Here is a 26,471-nt window from a genome sequence, read left to right as displayed (position 1 = left end):
TAGGCATTGTGTTGTTGATCAATTAATTTCATAACTGGCACCTAGCTGCAGTGTCACCCTGCAAACTAAAATCAGTAAAAAATGTCATACCTGTACGCTGCGCTGAGCACAGACTGGCTGTTGATTATCGGTAAATGTTCCATTATGGAACTGCCCTTGGTCGTTCCGTCAAAAAAACACCTGGATAGATCTGTGATGGTTGACATGATCGTTCACACAGGAAGGATGTTTGTTTAGGTCAGAATTATATGATGATGTTTACTTATGTTTCCCTTTAATTAACTTCCTGCAGCAATTGCTGAACCACTGCTTTGACGACATAGAGAAGTTTGTGGCCAGACTACAGCAGGCGGCAGAGGCCTACAAGGAACTGGAGAGGAGAAGACGAGAGCGAGGCGCAAAAGGAAAGAAAGTCGCCAGTGGAGGTGAGGATACAGTGCTATTGTAAGGTCTCTGTAAAATTGATTAAATTGGAAAGAGCTATACTGGGCCCACTTAGTGTTTTGATGGTTTTTTGACTCACATGCGAAGCAAAAGTGAGTCTATGTACTCACCCGAGTCGTCCGTCCGTCCCCCCCGTCCGTCCGGAAAACTTTAACGTTGGATATTTCTTGGACACTATTCAGTCTATCAGTACCAAATTTGGCAAGATGGTGTATGATGACAAAGCCCCCAAAAACATACATAGCATCTTGACCTTGCTTCAAGGTCAAGGTCGCAGGGGCCATAAATGTTGTCTAAAAAACAGCTATTTTTCCCATTTTTCCCATTTTCTCTGAAGTTTTTGAGATTCAATACCTCGCCTATATATGATATATAGGGCAAAGTAAGCCCCATCTTTTGATACCAGTTTGGTTTACCTTGCTTCAAGGTCAAGGTCACAGGAGCTCTTCAAAGTTGGATTGTATACATATTTTGAAGTGACCTTGACCCTGAACTATGGAAGATAACTGTTTCAAACTTAAAAATTATGTGGGGCACATGTTATGCTTTCATCATGAGACACATTTGGTCACATATGATCAAGGTCAAGGTCACTTTGACCCTTATGAAATGTGACCAAAATAAGGTAGTGAACCACTAAAAGTGACCATATCTCATGGTAGAAAGAGCCAATAAGAACCATTGTACTTCCTATGTCTTGAATTAACAGCTTTGTGTTGCAGGTTGCATGTATTTTGGTAGGAAAAATGTGTAAAGCAGTTCTTAGTGTATGATGTCATTGCTAGGTTTAGCTGAAGGTCAAGGTAATGTAAAGGTCAAGCATGTGAGTCGTATGGGCTTTGCCCTTCTTGTATAGTTATCAGTACATACGTTTGATCAGTGTTAATTATTCTTTTTGTTGTGGTTTAGTTCAGACCAGAACTTTTTGGTATTTTACTAGATTTGTACAAAAATACCCCCTAAAACATTTGACAGAAAACGTCACTAATAATAACCACTTAAACTATAGTCAATTAAACTGCCAAAAGAAGTCAAAGCTGGACTGAGTGCTTCACGTTTCACTTCAAGTATTTTTGCACAAAATCCAGTCAAATACCCGACATTTCTAAGTAACGCAATTTTTAACACTGCGAGTCCAATTGTAGGAACTGTTGTTAGCTAGGACTTCTAGACAAGATTATAAACCAAAGCACTCACACGTCAGGGTAGCCTGACATTTGTTGCTGCTAGCTTTCCACTTGGAGGAAATGACCCGAAATTCCCCAGCAGTAGGACGTTAAAGTATGAAATTATGTTTTTCTTCTTCTTCTGCGTTCATGGGCTGAAACGCCAACATACTCTCGTGTATTTTGTATGACAGTTTTTACCCTGCCATTTAGGCAGCCATACGCCGCTTTTGGGGGAAGCATGCTGGGTATTTTTGTGTTTCTATAACCCACCGAACTCTGACATTGATTTCGGGATTTTTCCGTGCACACTAATGGACTTGTGCTTGCGTGTACACACAAAAGGGGATAAGGAGCTAGCAGGTCTGCACATAAGTTGACCTGGGAGATCGAACCTACGACCTTCCGCTTGGGAGGCAGGCGTCTTAATCACTGGACCATGAAATGATATGATATGTGTCTGTTTCAGATGGCATGCTTGGCCAACGTGCCAGACCTCCCCCAGCAAACGACTTTATTGACATCTTCCAGAAATTCAAACTCTCCTTCAACCTGCTGGTCAGTAAGAATGGTCACCTATCATCTTCTTGCATCATGTACAGTGGAACCCACCTTTTAAGACCCCCAATTTAAGACCCCCAATTGAAGACCCCCAATTGAAGACCCCCAATTGAAGACCCCCAATTTAAGAGTCTCCCTCCCTTATAAGGCCTTATTTCTTTCTTCAGATTTTCTGTTCATAATCTCTGTAAATACCCCCCGCGGGTTAGGGGGAAGAATTTACCCGATGCTCCCCAGCATGTCGTAAGAGGCGACTAACGGATTCTGTTTCTCCTTTTACCCTTGTTAAGTGTTTCTTGTATAGAATATAGTCAATGTTTGTAAAGATTTTAGTCAAGCACTATGTAAGAAATGTGAAGTCCTTTGTACTGGAAACTTGCATTCTCCCAGTAAGGTAATACATTGTACTACGTTGCAATTAAGCCCCTGGAGCAATTTTTTTATTAGTGCTTTTGTGAACAAGAAACAATTAACAAGTGGCTCTATCCCATCTCCCCCCCTTTCCCCGTCGCGATATAACCTTGAACGGTTGAAAACGACGTTAAACACCAAATAAAGAAAGAAAGATCTCTGTAAATTTACCTCCATTTAAAGACACCCTCCTTTTTAAGACCCGATTTTCTCAGATTTGTGGATGTCGTAAAAAGGGGGTTCCACTGTATTAGCTTCATTTACTGGCACCAGAATTGGTTGTGTGTAACATTGCTGTCATAAGCCATTTTCTATTTTCAATAGACGATGTACGGAAATAACTCTTGGGGTTGTTTGGGTCATGAAAGAGTGAATAACCCTTGCTTTTTGTGAAACAAACAATCCACACATGCTCCTTGTTTCACGTGTTTCAGACACACCCCTTGCTAGTGCCTCAGGCCCAAGGAGTGTTTGCCTCACTAAAAGCAAGGGTATTCACTCTTTCACAACCCATACAAACTGAACATTTCCGGAATTCGTCTATTGAAAGCAAATCGTCAGAATGTCTTTTGGTTTGATCATTCTTTTGTGGACAGTCAACTATACACATGTCAACTGTGAGCTCTGGTACATATTACAAGCTGTGTGAATTGAAAGCAAAAATACAAGAAGAGGTTAAGAAAAGAAATGTCAGCATGGTACACATTTATACTTTCATATAGATTTCACGTACCATGTTGCTGGTAACTTGTAATGGTTACATTTTTTTTTACTGTTTCTTTTAAACCTGCAAACATTGCAAAACAAAATTAAGGTGGGTTAAATAGACAATTAGTCACAATTTGACTGCTATTGCATCATCTTTTTCTGTTATTTGAATTTTTTAAAAAAGATAATTTTTGTTAAAAAATTTTAATTTACAAAGCCAGTTTTTCATGTCTTTTCCACCTTGACCTTGCAGGCCAAGTTGAAGGCCCACATCCACGACCCCAACGCCCCCGAGCTGGTTCACTTCCTCTTCACCCCTCTCAGCCTCATCTACGAGGCCAGTCGTGACCCCATCCACGGGAACATGAACCTGGGGGAGCAGGCCGTTGCCCCCGTACTGACGCAGGACGCCAAGCAGCTGCTGCTCAACTGTCTCACGTCCAAGGAGATCGAGCTGTGGCAGGCTCTGGGCAAGAACTGGACCACTAGCAAGTGAGTCGGGTGTTGGTGGTGGTGTTGGTGTTGGCCTCTTTTTGTTGTTGTTGTTGTTGTTGTGTTGTTTATGTTGTTGAGTGGGGTGGTGGTGATGGTGGCCACGTGTTGTTAAAGAGTGAGTGGGGTAGTGGAGTTGGTGGTGGACACTTTATGTTGTTGTTCATGATGATTAATTTTTTCTTCTTCTTTATTTTTATTGTTAAGGATCTTCTCTTTGTTTTCTTATTCTTCAAAGTTTTGTTTTCCTCTTCATCATCTTCTCTTCCCTTATTTTCTTCTTTTTCTTCTTCATCGTCGTCTACATCATCTTTGTCATCATCTGGAGTCTGTTGTTGTCGTCATCAACTGGTCTGTTGATTTTATCTCGCACAATTCCTTTCCTCTCTTCTCCGGTAAGCTGGTCATAATTCTGCAATTTTCAGCAAAAATTCTGAAAAGAATAAGATTCACACAATACAAATACTACGTAGCTTCAATTACTCTATCTGTTTTGAAATGGGACAGGCATCCTGGGTTTTATTTTACACATTTAAACATGCCCTGTCATGTGTCAGGAGGAGTCATCATGAAGATAAAATGAAGTTTTATTGTTAACATGTGTGCGTGGTTTTACATTTGACATACATGAGAATTTCAAGACTTTTGGCTGAAACCAGACTTTTTTTGTTAGCTCTAAGACACAATTTCAGATTTTGTGATCCAATTATACTCCGAATTGATGTATTATTGTGGAACCACAGCTCGCTTTCAGACTTTTTCATGTATGTTTGTTCCAATGTCTGATTTTACCACTGCCTGCCATGTTGCAGGGATGAGTGGAAGGGGCATTGTCCAGCCTACGTACCCAAGTTCTATGACGGGTGGCAGCCAGCCCCTACTCTCGTCGACGAGCCCACGACTTCACGCTCCAATTTTCAAGCTCCCATGGACCCTCCACATATGCAGAGCAGAGTCATCCAGCATGAAGTGCAACAAAACTATGTAAGGGAGATGTTGTTGTTGGTGTTGTTGTTGTTTTTGCATGAAGTGCTAAACTATGTAAGTTGTTGTTGTTGTTGATCTTGTTCTTGTTGCATGAAGTGCAAAACTATGTAACTTTAAGTTGTTGTTGTTATAGTTTTCCACTTCATGCAACAAAAACAAGAAGTTGTTGTTGTTTTTGTTCACTTTGCTCCGAGTTTCATCCAAATGGAAAACAATACATAAGCCCTACCATTTTCAATCAACCCGCTGTATAGGCAGCCATATTCTGTATTTGGAGGACTTTAAAATGATGTATCCTAGTAAAGGGGTGTATAGGGGCCACCATGATGGCTTCTTTGTTTTGTGATTCATGTCATACATGTACTTCAAGAATAAAAGAAAAATACACTTTAGAAACTGGTTTTATTCATTCTTTAAAAAATGTTGCTTCTAGATTCATGTGATGTTATGATAAGGGAAAAAACAGACTTCCGAAACTGATTTTATACTTTCTTTGAAAATAAAATAAAATGTTGGTTCTCCCGCCAGGTGCCAGTGAGGCCCATGCCTTTCCCAGACGAGGATCCCTATAATCATCGTGAACGTATCCCCGACTACCAGCGTGAGCGCATTCATGACTTTGAGCGTGCCCCTACCCCTACCCGGAACATGGGGATGCAGAACAACTCTTCGGCTGCCTACAACCACTATGAAGAGAAGTGAGTTCATAGTTTCTAATTAATAGTGATTCTCTTTCCAGGGATCTCGGAAACCGGACATTTCCAATACTTTATTAATTTAAAGATCTCAGAAAATAAATCGTGAACTGGTCAGTCTTACCATTTTCGATTGCATTTGGTAAGTTTTTCAATTCCTAAATAAGGCCGTTATTTGATGATCGCTTGATCGTTAACTGTAACTAAATAACCTTCTGTGTGTGTTTTTGCGCAGAGAGGAGATAGCTCACCATGCAACCAAATTCTCTGAAAGCTTGTCTTTCTCACAGGGATTAACAGTGGGAACCCGAATGATAGAATACTGGGGGCTACCTTCAGATAAATTGCTGGCTTTTGAGAAAACAAGAAATTCCTCCGAGGTAGGAAAAACACCCCCGTCCTTACCATTCTCACTGCCACCAACTGAGAAGGTTATTTCCCTTTGACCATTAATATGTCCCTCTATAAGTCCTTGTAGAATCTTAATCCACCAATAACTCCCTAACCGTGTGTTTGACTGGTCCCAATTTTTGTAAGGACCGTCTCAGGAATGTATAGAACCTGTTCACCAAGTTTGGTGACGATCGGTCCGTTCATTCTTGAGATCTATATGCGAACACAAACACACAAACAAACAAACACATCGACCGAATCCTATACACACCCCTATACCGGGGGTGTAACAAACCTGAAACATGTGTTCGTGTGTGCAGGGGTGGGAGTAGTTCCGTATAATTACGGAATTCCGTATAGCAAAAATTTAAAAAAAAAAATTTACAAAGTGAGGAAAAAAACCTGAATCCAAATCGCGCGCGTCTATATCGGTTTCGGTTCGCGCAATTTCCGATCCATAAAACTGAAGATACTTCCGGAAATAACATGCCGTCCGCCATTTTTGTCTCGAGTGAAACCTAGACATCGCGAGCTCAGTTTACTTATTAAGATGGAGCTAATTACCGATGAGTCGAAGACACGAAAGATCGACCAGAGCTTACATAAAAACAAGTGGAGGAACGACTGGATGAACTTGGTGGACGATTTAAATCGCCCATTTAGAAAATGGCTTCGCTAAACGTCCGAAGTGGGCTCAGCCTGGTGTTTAGTTTGCAGCAAAAAAATTGTCTACAAATCGAACGGGAAAAAGTCAGCTGAAATTCATGCGAGAGATACAACCCACGTGGAGAGGTTGAATGCGCTTCAGCACACATCAACACTTCCTGCTGCTGAACCAGGGATGGCTGCACCCTCAAAACAAGACTGCTTAGTTGATGCCAAAGTAAGGACTTGTGCATTTTTAGCGGAACACAGTTTACCATTGTCACTGGCACCGGACTTGATTTCCTTTTGCCAAAAGCTTGCAACTGACACACCAACATTAGACCAACTGTCCATGTGCAGAAAGACTGCGACTTACACAATGACCCATGGTGTTGCTGCCTCTTTCAAAGATGATTTGTTTGACACACTGAGAGAAAACACCTTTTCTCCAAGCCTAGGGACTAATAAAACGTAGGTTTCTTTTCAAGGAGAGGACTTAAGTGCCTTAAAAAGTTCAATTTTGCCCCCCAGACATCCCACCGGGGCAACAACCCCACCAAGGGCCGTTGGTCCCTGGACCCCCATTTTTTTTTTCAGTATAGCTCAGATTGTTTGTTCCCACCCCTGTGTGTGTGTGTGTGTGTGTCCGTGGGGGTGCCTGCATGTGTCGAGTGTATGGGTATGTGCATGTGCACGTGTCTTTGCAAAATAGTCTAGCTGTGTATTGCCCATGTTTCACAGTTCAAGAGCGAATACTTACTACAGTGGAACCTGTAATGTGTGGTCACCTCCCTGAAAAGGACACCTTCTCTTGTCCCTTTTCTATTATCTAGGGACACTTGGCTATAGTCCAAAGGGTGTCCTTTCATCGCAGGTACCACTGTACCTCAAATTTGACCACAACAAACTTACGCTTATGGGGTCTATGTCGACCAAAAGAGTGGGATTCCCTGTAGGTGGAGTTCCTGTAGGGGGATTTCCTGTATACAGGGAATCCCACAGGGTCTAGTTCCAGTAGTGTTTCGCTGATATCGCTGAAAGTCACGTGATGCTTAGCGACATCGGTAGAATTTGATGTTTTTCGATCTTTAGTGATAATTCTTAGAAATTCGAGTATGGTTTGCAAGTTTTATTGACAAACTCTAACCTGTGGGATTCCCTGTATAGTACAGACTGTGTTCCGCCAAACTTACTAGTACAGTGGACCCCCCATTTCAAGACCTTGCTTTTTCCGATTTTTGGCTCACGTAAGTGTAGCCTATGCGATCGTAACTTTGTCTGTCTGTGCGTGTGTGCGTGTGTATGTCTGTGGTAGAAACTTTAACATTTGAAGACGTCACATTATGGCGTAAGAGGGTTAGACGTCACGCGAAGGAATTACTGAAAGTCTCGGTCATTGTTATTTTGAGCGGGCCGAGACTAGTTGGCAGTCGTGTCCCTGTAAGTAGGCTACATGCAGACAGACAGATCTAGATCTAGTGTCTCGCTTTCTTGCACAGTGTCACCTATGCTTACTGTGTGTGTGTGTGTGTATGTGTGACGGAGTGATTGAGTTTGTGTTACTGTTTGTCGATTTCTTACGTGAGCCTTGAAGGCTTCGCCTCTTGTCTGTTCATGTCCTCTGTAAATTTACCTCCATTTTAAGACTCCCTCCTTTTTAAGACCTGATTTTCTCACATTTTTGGAGGTCTTAAAAGGGGGGTTCCACTGTACTGCAGATTTAAATGATGTACAGCACTCAATTCTTGACATGGTTTGTTTGTGACTGTGCAGATCAAGACCAAGAGCTCCAGAACCAGTGCAGCCCTCTCCCCCACAACAGCGCCCTATAATAGACGACAACTCCGCCTACTTGGAAGAGTTGAGACGGACGGGGGGCTCGTAAGTACTGTGCAAGGATTTTGTCACAGCTGAAGCAGATTATCAAATGATAACAAATTAAACATATGAAAACAAGTAGAAAACAAGACCGACCCGCCCTAAAAAACAACAACAAACAAACAACCCCAACAAAATATCAAAACAAGTGTTATTTAAAAATTTTATTAACACAGGAATTCGAGGGAGAAACAAAGGAAACCGTATTCGACTTTGGCTTTACGGATAGTTGAACATAGTCATGCAAGAAACATGAAGTTGTTGTTGTTGCCTTTTTGCATGAAAATAAGTTTAAAAAATAATATAGAAGTGTTCTTTTTAGTTTAGTTTGTGTTATGTTTCAAGGAGGGACAGTCTTCCTAGTTTGTTTCACACAATCGGCAACAACCAGAGCAAATATCAATGCAGAGTTTTACCTTAATTTGCGCAATGAATCACAAGAAATATGTGTGTGTTGCAGAATCTATATAGTCAATCACGACAGACAGGGAAAGAACTCCAAAGAATTGAGCGTCCACAAAGGAGACGTTTTACAGGTGAGTCCTACATTATTTTCAGGCGTTAATGCTGGAATCTATAACTGTTTGTGGAATTGGCCTTAAAAGGAAAGAAACATTAAGAAATGTTGACTTCTTGGGGAGATGTTGTTGCTGTGTGTGTGTGTGTGGGTCTGTGTGTGTGTATGTGGGTCTGTGTGTGTGTATGTGGGTCTGTGTGTGCATATGTGGGTCTGTGTGTGTATGTGGGTCTGTGTGTGTATGTGGGTCAGTATGTGTGTGTGGGTCTGTGTGTGTATGTGGGTCTGTGTGTGTATGTGGGTCTGTGTGTGTGTGTATGTGGGTCTGTGTGTGTATGTGGGTCTGTGTGTGTGTATGTGGGTCTGTGTGTGTATGTGGGTCTGTGTGTGTGTCATCATGAAATTACGTTGATCATGATCTAAGATCAAAAGCACTTTATTACTTGAAGGCTCTCATTGCACTTAATCACAATTACTTGACAGTTACGAGGCCATGTAACTGTGGAGAATAATTAACTGAATCACAGCATTGCAGTAATCAACTAAGACAGCACAACAGAATTCAGAGAGTGTATTGATAGCTGCCTCAGTTTTTGTGTGTTTTTTTCTGTTCCATTTGCCCTTTTTTCATTTTCATGCTTGAAATGTATGTTAATAAACAACAAACAATGCAACTTATCAAAAACTATGGAAAAAAACTACTTATTACAGCATAAAAAAAATCATTGTCATCATTTTCACGAGTTTTCATTCACAAACACCTGGTAAATAAATCTCATGTTCCCCATGCAATAACTCGAGGTGGTGAATGGGTTTGAGCTTTCATGTGAAACGTGGATTGTCAAAGTAAAAGCCAATCAGGCTGATTGTTTGATGTGTGGAACCATCGTGGCTTTGGATTTGTGTTTCCGAGGACAACGATTGTAAGCATTCACTCTCAAAGATCCAATCAATGTTGATAATTACCGCGGCGACTCATGGTCAATTTGCAACTTATCTCTGTAATCGCAAAATCCACAACGAAAAGTCATAAACACTTAGAAGAAAAGAAATATGCTCAACACTTACTGAATTCACAGGTATGATCGCAGCTCTGTACATTTTCAGACTGGAAAAAAAGCGTCAACAAGCTACGTTTGACGTCACATACAAGTTTGACGTGTTATCTCGTGCTACTGTGACGATGCTTTGTGGCCCGGAGTTGGATTCTAAAAATTCGTCTCCCTGTGGGTTATTGTGCATTTTGTTGCACAACCAAAATGATGACAAAAACGATGTTTGGTAGCTTGTTGTCAGACCAGCACTTTGTTGTTGGTCCTCGGGGAGCATATCGCCTTTTGTCTCATATTTATCAACCGCGGCCTTCGGCCTTGGTCGATAAAGATGAAACAAAAGATGATATGGTCCCCTTGGACCAACAAAAAAGCTGGTCTGTCAACAAGCCACCAAACATCTTATAGTATTTAAAAAAATTAAGTTTTCTAGCTAATTCTTTTTATTATTTTTTTATTTTTTTATTCTTTTAATCCCATTCTCATTTGCTTTTATATATTCTTTTCTCCTTTGCTGCACACAGGTACTGGACAACAATCGTAACTGGTGGAAGGTGCGTAACTACAAGGGCGAGACGGGTTACTGCCCTTACACCATCCTCAGGGCTGCAGACGCCACAGACAACGGCAGGGTTAGTATATCACTTATCAACTGTGTGGGATAGGGGCTGAGGGAAGGGGGGTTAGAGTGTGAGGGGGAGTGATTGGCTCAGACAGAGGGTTGATGTCTGTGTGCTTGTACATTTCAGCACTTTTTGGGTACATGTGTAAATATCTGGTTTGAAATATCCGACACAGGCAAAAGTTTTTTGAGTTTTGAACACTAATAGGTTTTTGGCTCACCTCTGTTCACCAGAACGACTCTTCAGAAACTTTGCCGCAGACGTGTGTGTGTGCGTGGGTGTGTGAGAGAGAGCTTAAACATTCACTTGCACAGAGTGATTTACATGGGCTGGGTTTTTGAAAATGTGGGGAACGGACTTTATGACTGGAAATATTTGATGCTAAAAAATAAACAGGTTGCACAGATTTAAGTAACGTGGGTGTTTGACTTGGTTTGAGCTTCACCATTTGTGATTTTAACAAGGGTTTTGACTTTTTTCTGGTCTTGGTTTTCATTGGGAAAGTGCGTGATAGAGCGGGTTTGTCTGAATGTTGATAGGTTCCATTGTTTTTGTTGTTAATACTGTGCTGTTTCAGGGTTGAATAAAAATGTTGTTGCAGGGTTGACTTGACATCCGGTATTTATCTTTGTGGGAAGACATTATTGGCAGACGTCATCTTTTGCATTACAGGAGAAGATTTGATTAATTTACAGGAGAAATCATCTTTGTGCATACAGGAGAAGCATCTGTTAGCTTACAGGAGACATTTTTTTATGTGACTGCAGGACTGCATTTTAAGTTCCTCATGATGATTGATGTCAAAGGCTAAAATTTAGTACAGGATGTAAATTCGAATGTCAAATTTTCCTCATTGCAGGGACATTGGCGTTGATCAGCTTTTGAAGGTGACTGCCTATCTGAAGAAACGGACATGGAACAAAACTCTCATATTGCTTTGATTAAGTACAGCAGCAGACTTCACCCGTAGAGTGCACGTTGTCAATTCTTTGTTTTCATCAGAAAAAGACAAAGTTTCTCCAAGTGAATTCTTTACAGAAGAGAAAAAGCAAGGCTGAGAGATATAGAGAAATAAATAAATTTCGATAAATACATAACAGAAAATAATGTAGAAATTAAGTAACGAAAAAGGAAAATGAGGCTGAATAATGCACACAAGGTACAATTTGCAGAATGCACTTGTAACATTTGCACAGGAATGCATGCTGGTATAGAATGTTGCATTCGTTTGTGAAGTCTGCTGGTGATAGAAGTCGGGAAATTAATTGTTGCTTTTGGGAAGGCATTTGTTTATTGTATTTTCTGAGATGCTGGTGACAGATCATACGCCTGTAGCCTACAATAGAGATACTGATCCATGCGTCATGGTTGCATTCAGGGCAATCCTGAAAAATGCCTCCATCAATAGACATATTATGGAAAAAAGTACTCTGTCATATTTTTATGGGCTGTGAAAAAAATTAATTCTTTGAAGGTGAGACAAGCTGATTTGAGGTATGTAACGTGGCAATAACCAGAGGAGACACACTTTTGCAGTGCTGTTCCCAGGCCTCGGTCTTTGGTCATTTTCGCATACTTTTTTTTACCCCCAGGCCAGTTGAATGTCTAATAATTTTGAGACGTGGGATGTCTTTTGACACACAAAAGTTCTTGCGGCCAGGACATTTTGACTGATAAAAATTTTTTTTTATTCGGAAACCAAGTCCAACTGACGTATTGTCTTCTAGTGTGTCTGGGAACAAATTGTCGTGCTGTTGGTGCCCCAGTGTATTTTCAGTTTCGATCGATCTGCATGGTTTCCGAAAGACTAAGAAGGTTGTTTGGGCAGCGCATTGCTTGATATGCCTTTTTTCTTTCGAAAAGATACACATCGGCACTATTTACTGTGACATCAACAGCAATTTTTCACTGGCTATTATTCCCCATGGGCCCAATTAGCTATGTACTACTCACCTTGCCTCACATCCAAGGGAGACAACTTTTCCACAGCCCATGAAAACCCTGACAGAGTTATTTCCAAATATTATTTATTTTAGACAGCAGCTATATTGTGCTGGTGTAATGCATCCTAAGATTGCCTTTTCATTTATCTTTTTATTCATCAAGTTATTCACCAAGTTATTATTCATTTTGGGAGTAGACTGTTAAAAACCAAACTTACATGTATTAGTTGTAGGAAAAATAGTCTGCTTATAAAACAGAGAGCTTAAAAGTGATTAGTGAAATTGTAAAGGGATTGGTAGCTTTTGTAGTGTAAAAATATGAATGATGTAGCTGGGCGCGCGGGCCGCTCGAGTTACATTCCAGGACTCCGCAGGGGCTTTTCAATCAATCAATCAATATGAGGCTTATATCGCGCGTATTCCGTGGGTACACTTCTAAGCGCAGGGATTTTTATTTATTTAATTTTTTTTTATGCAATTTATATCGCGCACATATTCAAGGCGCAGGGATTTATTTATGCCGTGTGAGATGGAATTTTTTTACACAATACATCACGCATTCACATTGGCCAGCAGATCGCAGCCATTTCGGCGCATATCCTACTTTTCACGGCCTATTATTCCAAGTCACACGGGTATTTTGATGGACATTTTTATCTATGCCTATACAATTTTGCCAGGAAAGACCCTTTTGTCAATCGTGGGATCTTTAACGTGCACACCCCAATGTAGTGTACACGAAGGGACCTCGGTTTTTCGTCTCATCGAAAGACTAGCACTTGAACCCACCACCTAGGTTAGGAAAGGGGGGAGAAAATTGCTAACGCCCTGACCCAGGGTCGAACTCGCAACCTCTCGCTTCCGAGCACAAGTGCGTTTTCACTCGGGCCACCCAGTCCACAGCTTTTAAGATACATGCGATATGCAGTTATATACATTTTCATTGAGTTTTTGTTTTTAGTACCCCTCTTCCCCCCCCCCCCCCCCCCCCACCCCCTCCTCACACACACACACCATTATTGCAACTGCTTGTAGCTGCATGTGAAATGGGAATAAGGAAGGCCTTGAATGCCTGCAAACATAATCATTACAACAAATCTGAATGGTTTGTGTTGCTGTTGTGTTTTGTTCGGTTTCTTTTTTGTAAGTGATTTTGCCTTGGGAAGGGGTGGTACGTGGTCACAGGAGCTTGTATCCAATCGCCGGTCGATCATTATTTACTCCTTATTCCATATATTTACTCCTTATTCCATACAGTCTACTACTACTATTTACTACTAAGTAGTAGCAGTGAGGGTAAGCATGCAGCAGTAAATGATAAGCATGCAGGAGTAAATAATTATCGACCGGTGGTTGGATACAAGCTCCTGTGGTACTGGTTAATGTACAGGTTGAAAGGAAAGGAAATTATGAGCATGAATTACAACTTAACTTGGGAACATAAATATATATATATACATATTTTGTGTATCCATGGTTGGCTTTCACGATTTTGTATTCTTGTTTTTATTCTGGCCAACAGTGTCAGACAAAAGAAGCTTAACAGTCTGTAACCAAGCCTTTGCTTGACACTAACTTATCTATAGGCATGAGATATTTTTCCGCCAATTTGCTGTTTTAAAACTCAAGAGATTCAATCTTGAGATCAGGAAACTGCCTCTATCACTTTTTTTGTAAAAAACCCCACCAAGAAAACATTTTTTTTAAATAATTTTTATTTTTTAATATCTTTTTTTTATACAGTTGTAGGAGCTCATGCCTGCTCTGTTTAAGCTCAACAAGATCTTTAGTTTTGAATTCCGAGTTTTTTGTAATTGTGTAACGTGTTCCAGCTTTGTCACCAGGTTTATTTTTAGTGCCATTGGGATAATTAAAGGAGAAAGTCGCGTTACAGCATAAAGTTCATGATTTTAATGTCAATTTAAAATCACATTCTTCATTAATCTGCCCAGGATTTTACACAGTATATCCCCCCATTTAGACACATACCAACATTCAACAGTCACACTACATTCTGTGCAGAGGAACAATTTTTTTGCTAAATTCAGACATGTGCACATCTACGGTTTCTCCGTAATTTCTCCGATTTTTATATGCAGAATACGGTGGTACGGATTTTTAATTAAAATTTCAAAATTCCGATGTTTTACTCAACAACAAAAATTTAACACTTTTTTTCAGTTTTAAGATGTTTTGACCAATTAGTTGGCCGTTGCGCTGAAAAGACGTTTTCCGATTTACCAGAAGCGCGCTTGTTCTCAGCATTGAGTCTTTGTTCTTAGACTTAGTTCGTCCAGCGTCTGCGTGGCAACTTGTGATTGAAGTGAAACATGGAAAAGAAAAAAAGTTTGTGTGCTTTGTGAGCAGAATTATGTCTTGAACTGTCGTTACAGCTTACTACTGAAACATTTTAAAAACTACTGAAATTTGGTTTGTTTACTACTGATGAGCGTTTTGAGTGTGCACAGGTCGGTAAATTAATTGTGCTAAATTAATTGAGCAAAGAATTCCTACTTAATGCACAGGAAGCAGCCATGCAGGCTGTAGAGTTTTGGTGTGTGTCCAAATGGAATGATAATTATTGTGTGTAAAATCCTCGTCAAGTCCTGAATTTAGAAATTAGAAATGAAAGTCTGAGGTGGTCACACTCGCTGTACATGATAGCTTACACAAGAAGGAGAATGCCTTTTAATGAATTTGTGTGCCTTGCAGGATACTATCTGCCGAAGGAGCAGGAATGGAATAGGATTCAGTATTTCTTTAATTCACTCTGAAATTTTTTACAACAGGGGGCAGACTACAACTGAAGCGTTTTGCTAGATTACATGTACAGGGTAAATATCCAGTTCCAGAGTCATTTCCCTTCTTGGTACTGCTGATGTACTGTTGAATGGTTTGCCTGTTAGTTGACCAAACCTAACTTACCATGGTGTCTGATGCTTGATCAACATGACTTTGTCCAAGTATATTGCCGTGTAGCATGCTTTGTTTTGTGTTTGTGGTGTTGCTTGTTGTTAATATGAGTAGTGTTTGGGGTGGATTTTGCCTCACAGTGTTATAATCCAGGGTTCCTACGCTCATTGAAACTTCTCAAATAATTCTCTTTAAATTGTGAAAGTGGTATTCAAGGCCCTTGGATCTCCTTGAATTTGAGTTAAAGTGTCCCTGCAGCCCACCTCCTTGAAAACTCATTGAAAATGAAATAATAGTTTTGTTCACACAAAAAAAGAGGTGTTTTGAGTGTGAGGAATGTGTCTGAATGTGCGGGAAATCGATCCTGCATGGTCACAGACACCAGACTGAAAGCTGACACGTCATATGGCCTGTTTGTTATACATTCTCCTTGAATGCATGAAGAAAAATCTCCTAGAAATCATGTGCAAAGCTCCTGGAACTTTGTCGTCATATTGCTGTAGGAACCCTGTAAATTCTGACCGCTTTTGTTGTGTTTTAAAATTTGCAGCATACCAACTCCTATTTCTCACAATTTCTTCAGTTTTTAATGGAATCTTCATCCCTAGTCACCCTCTTGCATAGACAACACAAAATGATGTAGTTATAGCAGCACTGATAAATATTTTGTTTGTATGTTGTATGAATTTGGGCGAGCGTGTGTTTGCTTGTTTCTTTGTTTGATTCTGTGTTTATGTAAGCAGTTTATATCATGGAATAGTCTGTGACAATTGCAACATTTCTGTATCCTTTATGGGGAGTAAGAGAAACACCGGTACTTGCATAGTTGACCCCTCACGTCTGTGTTGTAAACAGGTGGTGGAACGTGCAGACTAATTGTCTCTGTCTGGTCTTTTTTCCAGTTTTAGATAGCATGTCACCACATTGCTTTTGAGTTGTTATTCTGGTTCCATTACTGATGTTGTACTTAAGGGCAGGGGAGGGGGAGAGGGGTTTAACTGACTAAAAGTAAATTGAAGTCTTTGTTTGCATTGTTGGTTAATGGTTTATTTTTTGTTTGTTTTCTTCGTACGTGACTTAATTCGTATATGTGTATCTTTCTGGGTACAACACTTTTTTTTAATTGATTCTCATGAAGATGTTCCTGGACATTGTTGAATATTGTTGTATCTTGTTTTGTAGATTTCTGTCCTTTCTCTCATGCATCTGTCATGATAAAAAGAAAAAACCCACTTTGCTCTTGCATATGGCCACAAGGAAAAACAATTTTTTTTAATGATAAACAGGAATCTGACATGTAAACATCAAAGTGTTTTCTCTGTACTTTGCCAAGCATTAACTTCAATGAAATCATGTGGACTTGTATTTAATATTCTTGTGATTGTGTGGCAATCATGTGAATGGTACTTTACATACAGTATATGAGGCGGCAATATGCGGGAAATACCTAATGCTTTGAGTGTTGTCTAACGGGGTTATTGGCACGTAAGTCATTGTCTTAATTAATGCTTGGAATGAGGTGCCGGTCTGTCAATCTAACATGCGCCCAGCATACCTGTATGTCGTTGAATGCACCTTGATTTATATTTTTCCTGTGATTGGTTGCTGTGGTTTGACTCTAGCTGGGACGATTGCTTTAATTAGTTGGGCAGGTCAGGGTTAAAAGGGAGGAGGATAGGGATGGGGGGGAGCATCTGGGATCTTTTTGTTCGCAGAATGATGAAACACAAATTTTAAGTTTGGTTCAGCTTTTATTTGAAGTTTAACATCCTGTGATTTCCCGTCCAGACATTGCAGTGTTTTTGCAATAGTAGTTGTTAGTGTGAAGTGTGTGCGTGAAGTATTATGTCCCTTATTTTGTTGTCTTCTTCATCTCCACTTCTCCCTTTTTATCTCCCCCCCCCCCCCCCCCCCCCTTTCTTATTTTCTTTGAAAAAGACCATCTTTTTTCCAAGTTGTAGTTAAAGGCACAGTAAGCCTCCCGTAAACCATCACAGATACTGTCAGGCTTTTACACACAGTACAAACACCCTTCCATTTGAACTCTCACCAAACGGGAACATCCTAGGTGCCCTACGTAAAGAGCGAGCAATTTTCAAAGAATTAATTTTGCGGATTGTCTCAGTAGACAATCGGACCGTGGTGCGTTTTGGCGCTAGACCTAACTTTTAAAATCTAAATAATAAATTGACAGCTTGTTACACAAACATTCTTAAATCATAAAAGAATTCTTTTTTCACCAAGACAAGATCAGTACAATTCGAAGTTTTGAAAGTTTGAAAAAAGAAACGCCCGGAAGCAGGGTCACGCAAGGTCGTGGTTCTCGTAGCAGACGACGGTTTATGCCTATCGCCAGTTCCTCTGAACAGTCAAAAGCCATCGCGAGAGTTCTTGTGAACCACAGCCGTTTGTTTCGTGCATAGTCAGAGGTACATAATAACGTGCTATTGCAGATAAGCTCACAGCGAGTCGCATTCAAATTACTAACTGACGACTGCATTGTGAAAAAGGGAAACTGGATCACACGGGTTCACGATGGCTCAGGGGTAAGATAAACCACGCAAAACTAAATTCTTTGAACATTTCTCGCTCTTTACGGAGGGCACCTAGGATGTTCTCAAGCGGTGAGTGTTTAAAGGAAAGGGTGTATGTACTGTGTGTAAAAGCCTGACAGTATCTGTGATGGTTTACGGGAGGCTTACTGTGCCGTTAACCTCCAAGTACCCATTAAAGTGATTCAATAGTCATTGTTATTAAAAAAATAAAAAAATGAAAAAATGTTTGAGTTATAAATGCAGGACCTTCAGTCCTGAGCTACCAGTTATTAATTGGTAATGTTAGGGATAAGAAGTTTGATTTGAAAGGCTTAAACATATGTACAGGATATATATTGCAGAGTTGTCTGTGAATAGTTTATTATGAAGCGTATTAGTAAATTCTCTATGAGATTACAGAAGAAATAGTTAAAAGTTTGTGCATGTATCCTTTTTTGTTCCCAGAGTGTTCAAATCATGTCTGTTGAAAGCATCTTTTAAACATATACCACAGTATAGGTTGTTGTTAAAATACTGTGTTTGTGTGTGTGAGAGAGAAAGAGAGATTAATTGTGTGTGTTTGTCTTTATGTTTGTGTGTGTGAGAAAGATAGATTGTGTGTGTTTGTCTTAATGTTTGTGGGTGTGTGTGTGAGAAAGAGAAAGATTGTGTGTGTTTGTCTGTTTTCGTGGTTGTTGCTTTTGTTGTAGTTGCTAACAATGTTTTATATTTTTCTGTTTGTCTAGGATGGTGGCAGCGCCTTGAACACGAGTGCAGAACAGGCGGCGGGCCACAGTAGAAAGACGTCGTCAAGAGGTGACGTCAAGTATTTCTGACCTGTTTCAACCATTGCTTCCCAGCCATCCCGTCCCAGTCTTCAGATTGTATGATAGGGTTACACTATCACTGGGCCTCCTTTTTTTCTTTTCTTTTTTTTTTAAACACTGTGTTGGATGAGATGATTTTCTTTTGTGAAGTAAGACTGATATGGGTTTTTTTCTTCTTCTGCATATCGTATAGGGTAACATGCTAACAGTGCCTGCACTTTCAAATTTTTTGTTAAAGCTGAGCTTTGATTAGATGATTGCGTTTTCTGTTGAGAAGGAGACAATTGCTTTCTTCCTGATAAAATACAGATTATAAAAGTATGCTTCTTTATTTACTTTTTCTCTTCTGCTGAGACCTTTTTTAAACACAATTTTTCTCTCTTTGACTGAGTCTTCATGTCTTTTTTTTTCTTTCTTTCATTTTTTGGGGATCTTTCATTAAAAAATATTCTCCTCACCCACCACTTCTCCCCTTTTTCACCCCCAGCTTTTTGCCTTCAAATTTTATTTGCGCTTTTGCCTGTAAGTCTATAATGACGTTAACCCTTGTTGAGTCCTGTCAGTATTTTAAACCTCTTTAGGTTTTCCTGCCGCGACAACTCCTTCCCTCCTCCCTCACCCCTCCAACCCCACTCTTTCCATTGCTCATCTTATCTTCTCAAATCTGAATGGGTTTCTCACTATTTTCTATCTCTAGGCAGCTTCTCTTGAGTCTCAAGTCACATTTCTGTGCGAATCGAAAGTGTATGGTTCATGATTGTGTACTGTTGATCACAAAACAGCTGCGGTGCGGAAGACTCAATATTTGTCTGGTCCAATGCATCTAGTATCTTTGTTTGGCGTGAGGCCATCTGTTACATGTTTTGCAATGGATTTATATAGCATACGTCAGATGCTGTTACATGCCGTCTGTTCCCATATGTTCTTGCAATGGACTGAAGAAGATTATAGTGAAAACTATGGATGTACATGATTATAGCATACTTCAGATTCTTACGTCACCTTATCAGTTGGATATGGTTATTTTTTTAATTTTTGTGTACAGTGTACTGAGTATATCATGACATTATGTATAACTCCCATGCAGTCAGAGAGAAGTAAACTTTGCATGTGGAAAACCTGTTGTGCATTCCATGAATTAAGCAGTGCAGAAGAATTCGCATTGTTGTCAGTAATGTTCTAATGTTTTGTGTCTACTGGTTTGAATTATGAATATTCTTCATGGGTTTACTACCATTTTAGCTATTGCCCTTAATGTTTTCCTGACCTTTCAGTGAATATGTCATGCTCCTTGTTCTCTAGCAGTAGCAGTTCTCGTAGTGTCTTCATCTTCGTCAATCTCTTGATGGTCACACCTCCGGTTCCAGCATGGGCTGGACAATCTTGGAGAAGGTGTTTGAGTTCTTGTCTGATGTTTTCATTGTCTGTGAAATTTGAGTTGTTCATTAGGGTTTCGTTCGGATCATGGCGTTTTGTGGGTCAGTTCCAGTGCTGGTTTTCATTGATTGTTGAAATTATTCTGTTTTAATTTGTGTTATTTTCCTACGTTTTTCTTTGGCGTTTTTGTTTGTTTATACCAAGTAATGAATGAGACTGATCGGAAGGGGGACAGAAGATTTCTGGGCATGCGGCAATGAGTGTTGTGATTACACTTCAGGTTTAGTACTTCAAAGTGCTTTTTTTTCATTCTCTTATTTTCTCTGCTCAAAAAGCTACAGGATAAATGATGAACACTGTTCCGCGGTTGCAAATTGAGTTGTATCGATCTTTAGTTGTTGTTTTTGCAAGTGTTGTTGGCACTGATTGTGTGACCAGATTTTCCAGATTTGTGTGGTTGGTTTCAGCGTCATTGAGGCCTTTGAGTCTTTCTACCGAGCTTTGTCGATTCGGCTGTTGCTGATTTTCATTATATCTGTGTTAAAGCAGGGCACTGGTAGTACCTAGAATTTGTCAGAAATGTGTTGTGTTTCTAATCACTACCTCCTGTGTTGAATAATTTGTGTACATAAAGCATTGTACATTCATACTTGCTTTTGTTGGGTAAGAGTCTGTCACAACAGAGGTCTGCATTGGGGACTTCAGTAAATATCATCTTCATGAAGTTTTGTACACATGTTCCTGCTTGATATGTGAACAGTTGACTCATGGCTCTTTCTCGTTTCTCAGCTGTCCTCTTAGCAGAAAGCTGTTTGAACAGAATGCCTTGGGTGCCTTGAGTTAATTTAAAGAGGGCAACAACCAATGATGCTCAAGCATCATGCAGTCAGCTCCAATTGATGCTTTCGGGCATCACGGGGTACTAGGCACCGGTGATTCTTTGAGGCATCATTCGCTGTGAAAGGGTTAGGGTCACATTTGAGCTTGATGAGATAACATTGCAGTGCTTTATGTCGCTTTCCAGGTTGAGGAATTAAGTGCATAATATGAGGCCTTGGTTTATAATGCATCACAATTGTGAGTCGAAAGGCCTGTATCTGGATGCAGCGTCTAATTCTGCCTTCTTCTTCAAATGGCCGCTTACATAATACACTGACCATTCTTCGAAGTTTGCGAGTTTTGGTCATCTTTATTATCCCCCAAAATAAACCCCATCTGGGAGATTTATATTTCGTATAAAGAGTCTAACACACGTGCCATTACTACTGTTGAATTTGCATCAATGAGAAAATACAGGGTATATGGCAGTTGTTTAATATTTCAATTTTTTTTTCAAGCACTACTAAGTTGATTTAATCAAGCTTGTATGTGGTGAAGTTTATTTTTATACTCCAGAGTCTACAATTCCTTCTACTCTTTGGTGATGCTAATTTAGCATTGATCAACTTTGAAGAAGCATAATGTTTTGTGTTTTGATAAATATTTGCCTATATGGCAGGTGCTCTGATTTCAGTAAATTTGAAGCGAATAGTACTAAGAAGTATATACTTCACTTCTCTACAAAGTATACTCCACTTCTTGTGGTAGTAAGATTTACTTCTGACTTCCTTTGGCTTCGGCTGTACAGTTGAAGTGAGGATGAATTTTGATAAATATTTTTGAGTTTCAATTCTTCGTCTTTCTTTCATTCTTGTCCTTTAATTGTTCTATTTCATTTGAGAAATAGTGTGTGTGTGTGCGTTTGGTTCTGGATTAAATACATGCTGGCCTTTGATTAACTGATATTATGTTGGACAATAATTATAAGATAATGAATATTCTTTGAAAGCTCCATTTGTGATGTCTATAATGTTGTCTTCATTATATACCCTTCATCTTCCTCAACCCCAACCTCCATCTCCCCCCACCCCCCTCCACCCCTTTGTTACAAGTATCAACTATTCAGCTGCTTTTGCTCACGCACATGCTTTTTTTTATTTATGATTATTTTCAATGAATTGAAGAAATTTTGTAACGTGTTTCATATATTGTATGCAATGTATTTGTCATTGAACATGCCTGTGGGAACATGATTTTGTGGAATAAAAGAAAAGTACAATTAGTCTTGTAGGAACAAATTTGAAAGTAGTGTTTTAATATTTGACAAGGGCCTTTACAAATTTGCTGCAGTAATAAATGAAGGTTTGAACACTTGGTAGTAAGCTTGTTTTAATGTTGAATTCACTGTCCACTTTGATGGATAGATTAAATGGTGCACTGTCTGTGCTTCCAATAATGTCTCAAAACCTGTAACTTACAAATAATGAAGTGTCATTTGTCATACCAGTTTAACGCAGGTACCGGGTAGATATCTGTGATGAACAGGCATGCATGCATGAAATGGCTACATTATAGGTGTTAAATGTTTGTAAATGAAAGACTGCATGCAGAGTTATTAATTCTTCTTGATAATCAATATGCACTAATGCAGTCCAATTAAATTCTTTCTGATATGACAAAATTAACTGCAAAGTTTCTTTTGCTTTGAGTTATACACTTTGTTATGGCGGAATTAAGAGACTTGAGTTGAGGAACAATATGCTGTAACATGACTGAAAGGGTGTGTCTAATGACTGGGTTTTTATTTTATTTTTTTTATATTTTTTTTATTGATGTTTGCCTTTAGTAAAATGATTTGGGAATAGTGAGGCAATTTGAATGTCTTGTATATTTACAAAACAACCTGAGTATCATGTATATGTGTGAGTGTTTTGGAAGCTGGACCCCCCCCCCCACTTCCTCCCTCTACCTTATCTTATAAGCCCTTTAAGTGACATTGTACAGTTTTTAGATTTAATTGTTATAATTGAAACATGTATAATTAATTATTCATTCAGTTTGTTGCATGAATTACACAGATGTATGTGCTGTGTTTACTTTGCCTTACTTTGGAGATACAAGATGTATGAATCATCTCTTACAAAATGTATGATTTGGGTTGTGAACAACATGCGACCTGATTGGTCGTTGCTGAGAGTTGTAATACATAAGCTGCGTTTCGATTGGTTCAGACCTTGCCTGCATGCACCAGTGAGGGTTGGAGGCAGGGGATGGTAGACAATTTTGACCAAAACCCACACACACAAATTCTGAAATGCGTAGTCAAATCCAAGCATTAATTATGATTGTTGGATTTTTCCGAGCTGCATCAGTCTATAAGTTTGCATGCATGTCTTTGTGTGACTTAAACTAAAAACCTTGAGTGGTCTTATCCTGTATGCTGTATCTTAAAACTTGAGCCTGTCTTAGAAAAAAAACATTTCTTTTTGCATAAAATGTTCATCTTGGCACGTCTCCATTCATATTCTTCTGGTATTCTTTAACTCTCTGAGCTCATGAATGATGTATATCTGACATTTGGTATATATAATCAGAGATGTAGCTGTGTAGAATTAAACAAACTGTCAGTAATACCTGGTCTTTTTCACTCACTGCACTGTGTATTAAACCATTAGATCTGTGTCTGGGTTCTTTACATTGTATTCTCATGCTGTAATGCACCACATTTTCCAATAAACCTGTCTATATATATTTACATATATATCGCCCTTTTCCATGAGCTTGAATCCTTGACTTGTCTCTATCTATCTGTCTAGAAGGCAGAAATAACTCATTCTTTCGGCTCTTAATTGTCTCATCTTACTGTCAGGTAATAAAGGAATCAAGTAATACAGGAACGCGCCAGCCATTTTCAAAACCAGTATTCCTTTACAAGCTTGAATCCTGATTTTAACAAAAACTGCTCACACTGTTATTTCAACCAGTCAAATCAAATCTAAAAATATGATTACATTATTTTTGTCAGAAAGAAACATGTCCAACAAAATATGAAGCGGTATATATGATCAGCTGCTGATTTTTTCTCAGTATTTTGAGATAATTTTACTAGAAATTTCTGGTTTGTGCAATTTTCCTGTGTTACTTCTGCTTATTAATTGTCATAATTCATGCAGCATAAAACTTTCAGTACCTTGTCTTTCTGCAAAGTTTTGAATGTACATGCATGATCAAGCTGATCGTACATATTATAGTCACCGTTTCTCTGCATATCTACTTTAAAGGCCTCTTTTCTTCTTTGCGGCTCATATTTGCTTTACTCACAAATATTCTAACACCATCTACTGTGCTTTAAACTTTCATGTTAACTTTAACGCTTTGTGAAATCAGAATCATATCAAACTGCCATATTTTTTTAATTCTGTGCACTATCTATGCAGTCATTTGCCTTAAAAAAGAATAGAGAAAAAAAAAATGCTTAAAAGGTTTATAAAAAAAAAAAGAGTATTGCTTGAATTAGTATATTCAAGGTAACCCTTAGTGTTTTATTTTAATTGTTTGTTAGAAGCTTGGTTTGGTTTGGGGGCAGTTTTCTGTTGTCTTGACTTTTTTTTTTTTGTTTTGTTTTTTTTTTTTAACTATTTGACTACTTTTCTGTCAGCGAAAGCATTTGGTATCCAGGAAAGGGGAGATGATGTTAGAACAGAAATTCTGGGGGGAGGGGGGGATGGAAGGGGGATGGTATGGTTGTGGTTTGAGAAGGGAAGTTCGCAGCTTGGTTGAAGTACTTAACTTACAGGTAACACAAGTGATTCCAATCAAGCGCAGGTAATGGAAAAAAAATTCTATTTGACATAAAAGATTACTGTATGAAATTAATGTAGTTCAATTTTCTCCTGATTTGTTCCTGTCGCAAGTTTGGTTTTTTTAACATGTAATTCGCATGTTAATAGAGGATTTTGGTCCTTCAGGTTATTTTATGATTGGGGGCGGAGGAGGGGCAGGGTGGAGGAAGGGTTGTGATGATTAGATATGATATAATGCAACTTGTGCATATTGTGACTATTCCTGAATGCTTTCCTCACACTGCGAAGTATTTAATTCACATGGCTATCTTTTTCTTGTCTACCATTAACAGTCTGTGTGGCTAATCGTTCTCAGTAATTACTAACTTCTTTTCCTTGTCACAAAAGATAAGGGTCCCTGAAATGCATGCAAACTTGAGAAAGAAACAGTTCACAACTACCCTTGTACCAGTGTGTGACCAATGTATGTAGCATAAACACCCACACCGCTGAAACTTTCCTCTCTGCAAAAAACCTTCACTGGTGCAAACGAGTTCTGACTGTAAACTTGTGGTCTGTTGTATGTTTAGCAGCACAGGGAGAGATTCATTCTCTTATTTGATAATTGATACAGGTCGACATCACCGCATTTCACCTTCAAAAATAGAAATCAGTTGTGATGCATTTTTGTGCAAAAAAATATTCTCCATCCTTTTATACGCGTGTAATTGTGACGCTGACATCTTGTAGAACTTCAAGCTTTGCAGTGATGTCAACCTGTATTTATTGAGCATCTGTACATTTTTTCATTTTTTTTTAACATTTGTAAAGAAACTGTATCAAGAGGGTTTCAGATTTGTTTTCTTTTTTCGTACCATATAATACAATGTATTTATACACACATGAACAAAGTAAACAAAATACTGCATGTAATGTTGCTAAACTTCAATAAAGCAATATTCATATCAAGACCAAGCTTTTGCAAAGTGACAATTTGATTGTTTTCATTATTTACTGTTCTTTTGGTGCGTTGGGTGCAGTCACATATCAGTACTGGCAGAGGAGGGGGTTATCATTGCACTACTAGTGTACGTATGACCTTGCGGACTTTAAACAAATACTCCCAACCACAGATTACGGATGTAAATGAAAAAAGTTGAAGGTTTTATTCTTTCTTTGACAAAAAAATTGGTAATTACTATCATGCTGTAAAAATTGCATTTCAACAAATGGGATCTGAAATCCGAAAACAGATAGTCTGCAGCTGACGTTCAAAAATTCAGAATCAAAAAACAAGTTTGGTAGGTTATTGGAACTTTTCATTGTTGACAGAACAAAACATTACATTTACAGTACGTCGACCCAGTTGTCTTTTAGGTTTGTTTGTTTGTTTGCTTAACGCCCAGCCGACCACGAAGGGCCATATCAGGGCGGTGCTGCTTTGACATATAACGTGCACCACACACAAGACAGAAGTCACAGCACAGGCTTCGTGTCTCACCCAGTCACATTATTCTGACACCGGACCAACCAGTCCTAGCACTAACCCCATAATGCCAGACGCCAGGCGGAGCAGCCACTAGATTGCCAATTTTAAAGTCTTAGGTATGACCCGGCCGGGGTTCGAACCCACGACCTCCCGATCACGGGGCGGACGCCTTACCACTAGGCCAACCGTGCCGGTGTCTCTTAGGTAGACGGACA

The 26,471-nt window shown here is 39.3% G+C and overlaps 1 protein-coding gene and 1 long non-coding RNA gene across 8 annotated transcripts in view; one reads left to right on the top strand and one right to left on the bottom strand.

The window, feature by feature from the left end:
- LOC138971193 (uncharacterized) overlaps nucleotides 1–26,471 on the bottom strand; it is a 666,631-nt gene that overhangs the window by 599,894 nt on the left and 40,266 nt on the right. The window lies entirely within an intron of this gene.
- The window catches only part of LOC138971173 (epidermal growth factor receptor kinase substrate 8-like), a 137,275-nt gene that overhangs the window by 96,406 nt on the left and 14,398 nt on the right, over nucleotides 1–26,471 (top strand). For 4 of the 7 annotated variants that reach the window (XM_070343815.1, XM_070343811.1, XM_070343809.1 and 1 more), the window contains 9 exons: nucleotides 293–425; nucleotides 2,080–2,168; nucleotides 3,544–3,782; nucleotides 4,595–4,766; nucleotides 5,298–5,467; nucleotides 8,276–8,383; nucleotides 8,841–8,916; nucleotides 10,474–10,581; nucleotides 18,709–18,778. In XM_070343815.1, the coding sequence (XP_070199916.1) occupies nucleotides 293–425; nucleotides 2,080–2,168; nucleotides 3,544–3,782; nucleotides 4,595–4,766; nucleotides 5,298–5,467; nucleotides 8,276–8,383; nucleotides 8,841–8,916; nucleotides 10,474–10,581; nucleotides 18,709–18,778 (1,165 nt within the window). Of the gene's footprint in view, nucleotides 1–292; nucleotides 426–2,079; nucleotides 2,169–3,543; nucleotides 3,783–4,594; nucleotides 4,767–5,297; nucleotides 5,468–8,275; nucleotides 8,384–8,840; nucleotides 8,917–10,473; nucleotides 10,582–11,431; nucleotides 11,460–15,304; nucleotides 15,350–18,708; nucleotides 25,739–26,471 lie in introns of those variants that run through there. The other 3 variants (XR_011457187.1, XM_070343813.1, XM_070343812.1) reach the window with 3 other exon arrangements.

Source organism: Littorina saxatilis, linkage group LG7, assembly GCF_037325665.1.
Source record: "Littorina saxatilis isolate snail1 linkage group LG7, US_GU_Lsax_2.0, whole genome shotgun sequence".
Taxonomy (NCBI): Eukaryota; Metazoa; Mollusca; class Gastropoda; order Littorinimorpha; family Littorinidae; genus Littorina; species Littorina saxatilis.
The sequence above is the reverse complement of the archived record's forward strand: the minus strand, read 5'-3'. Positions and strand labels throughout refer to the sequence as shown.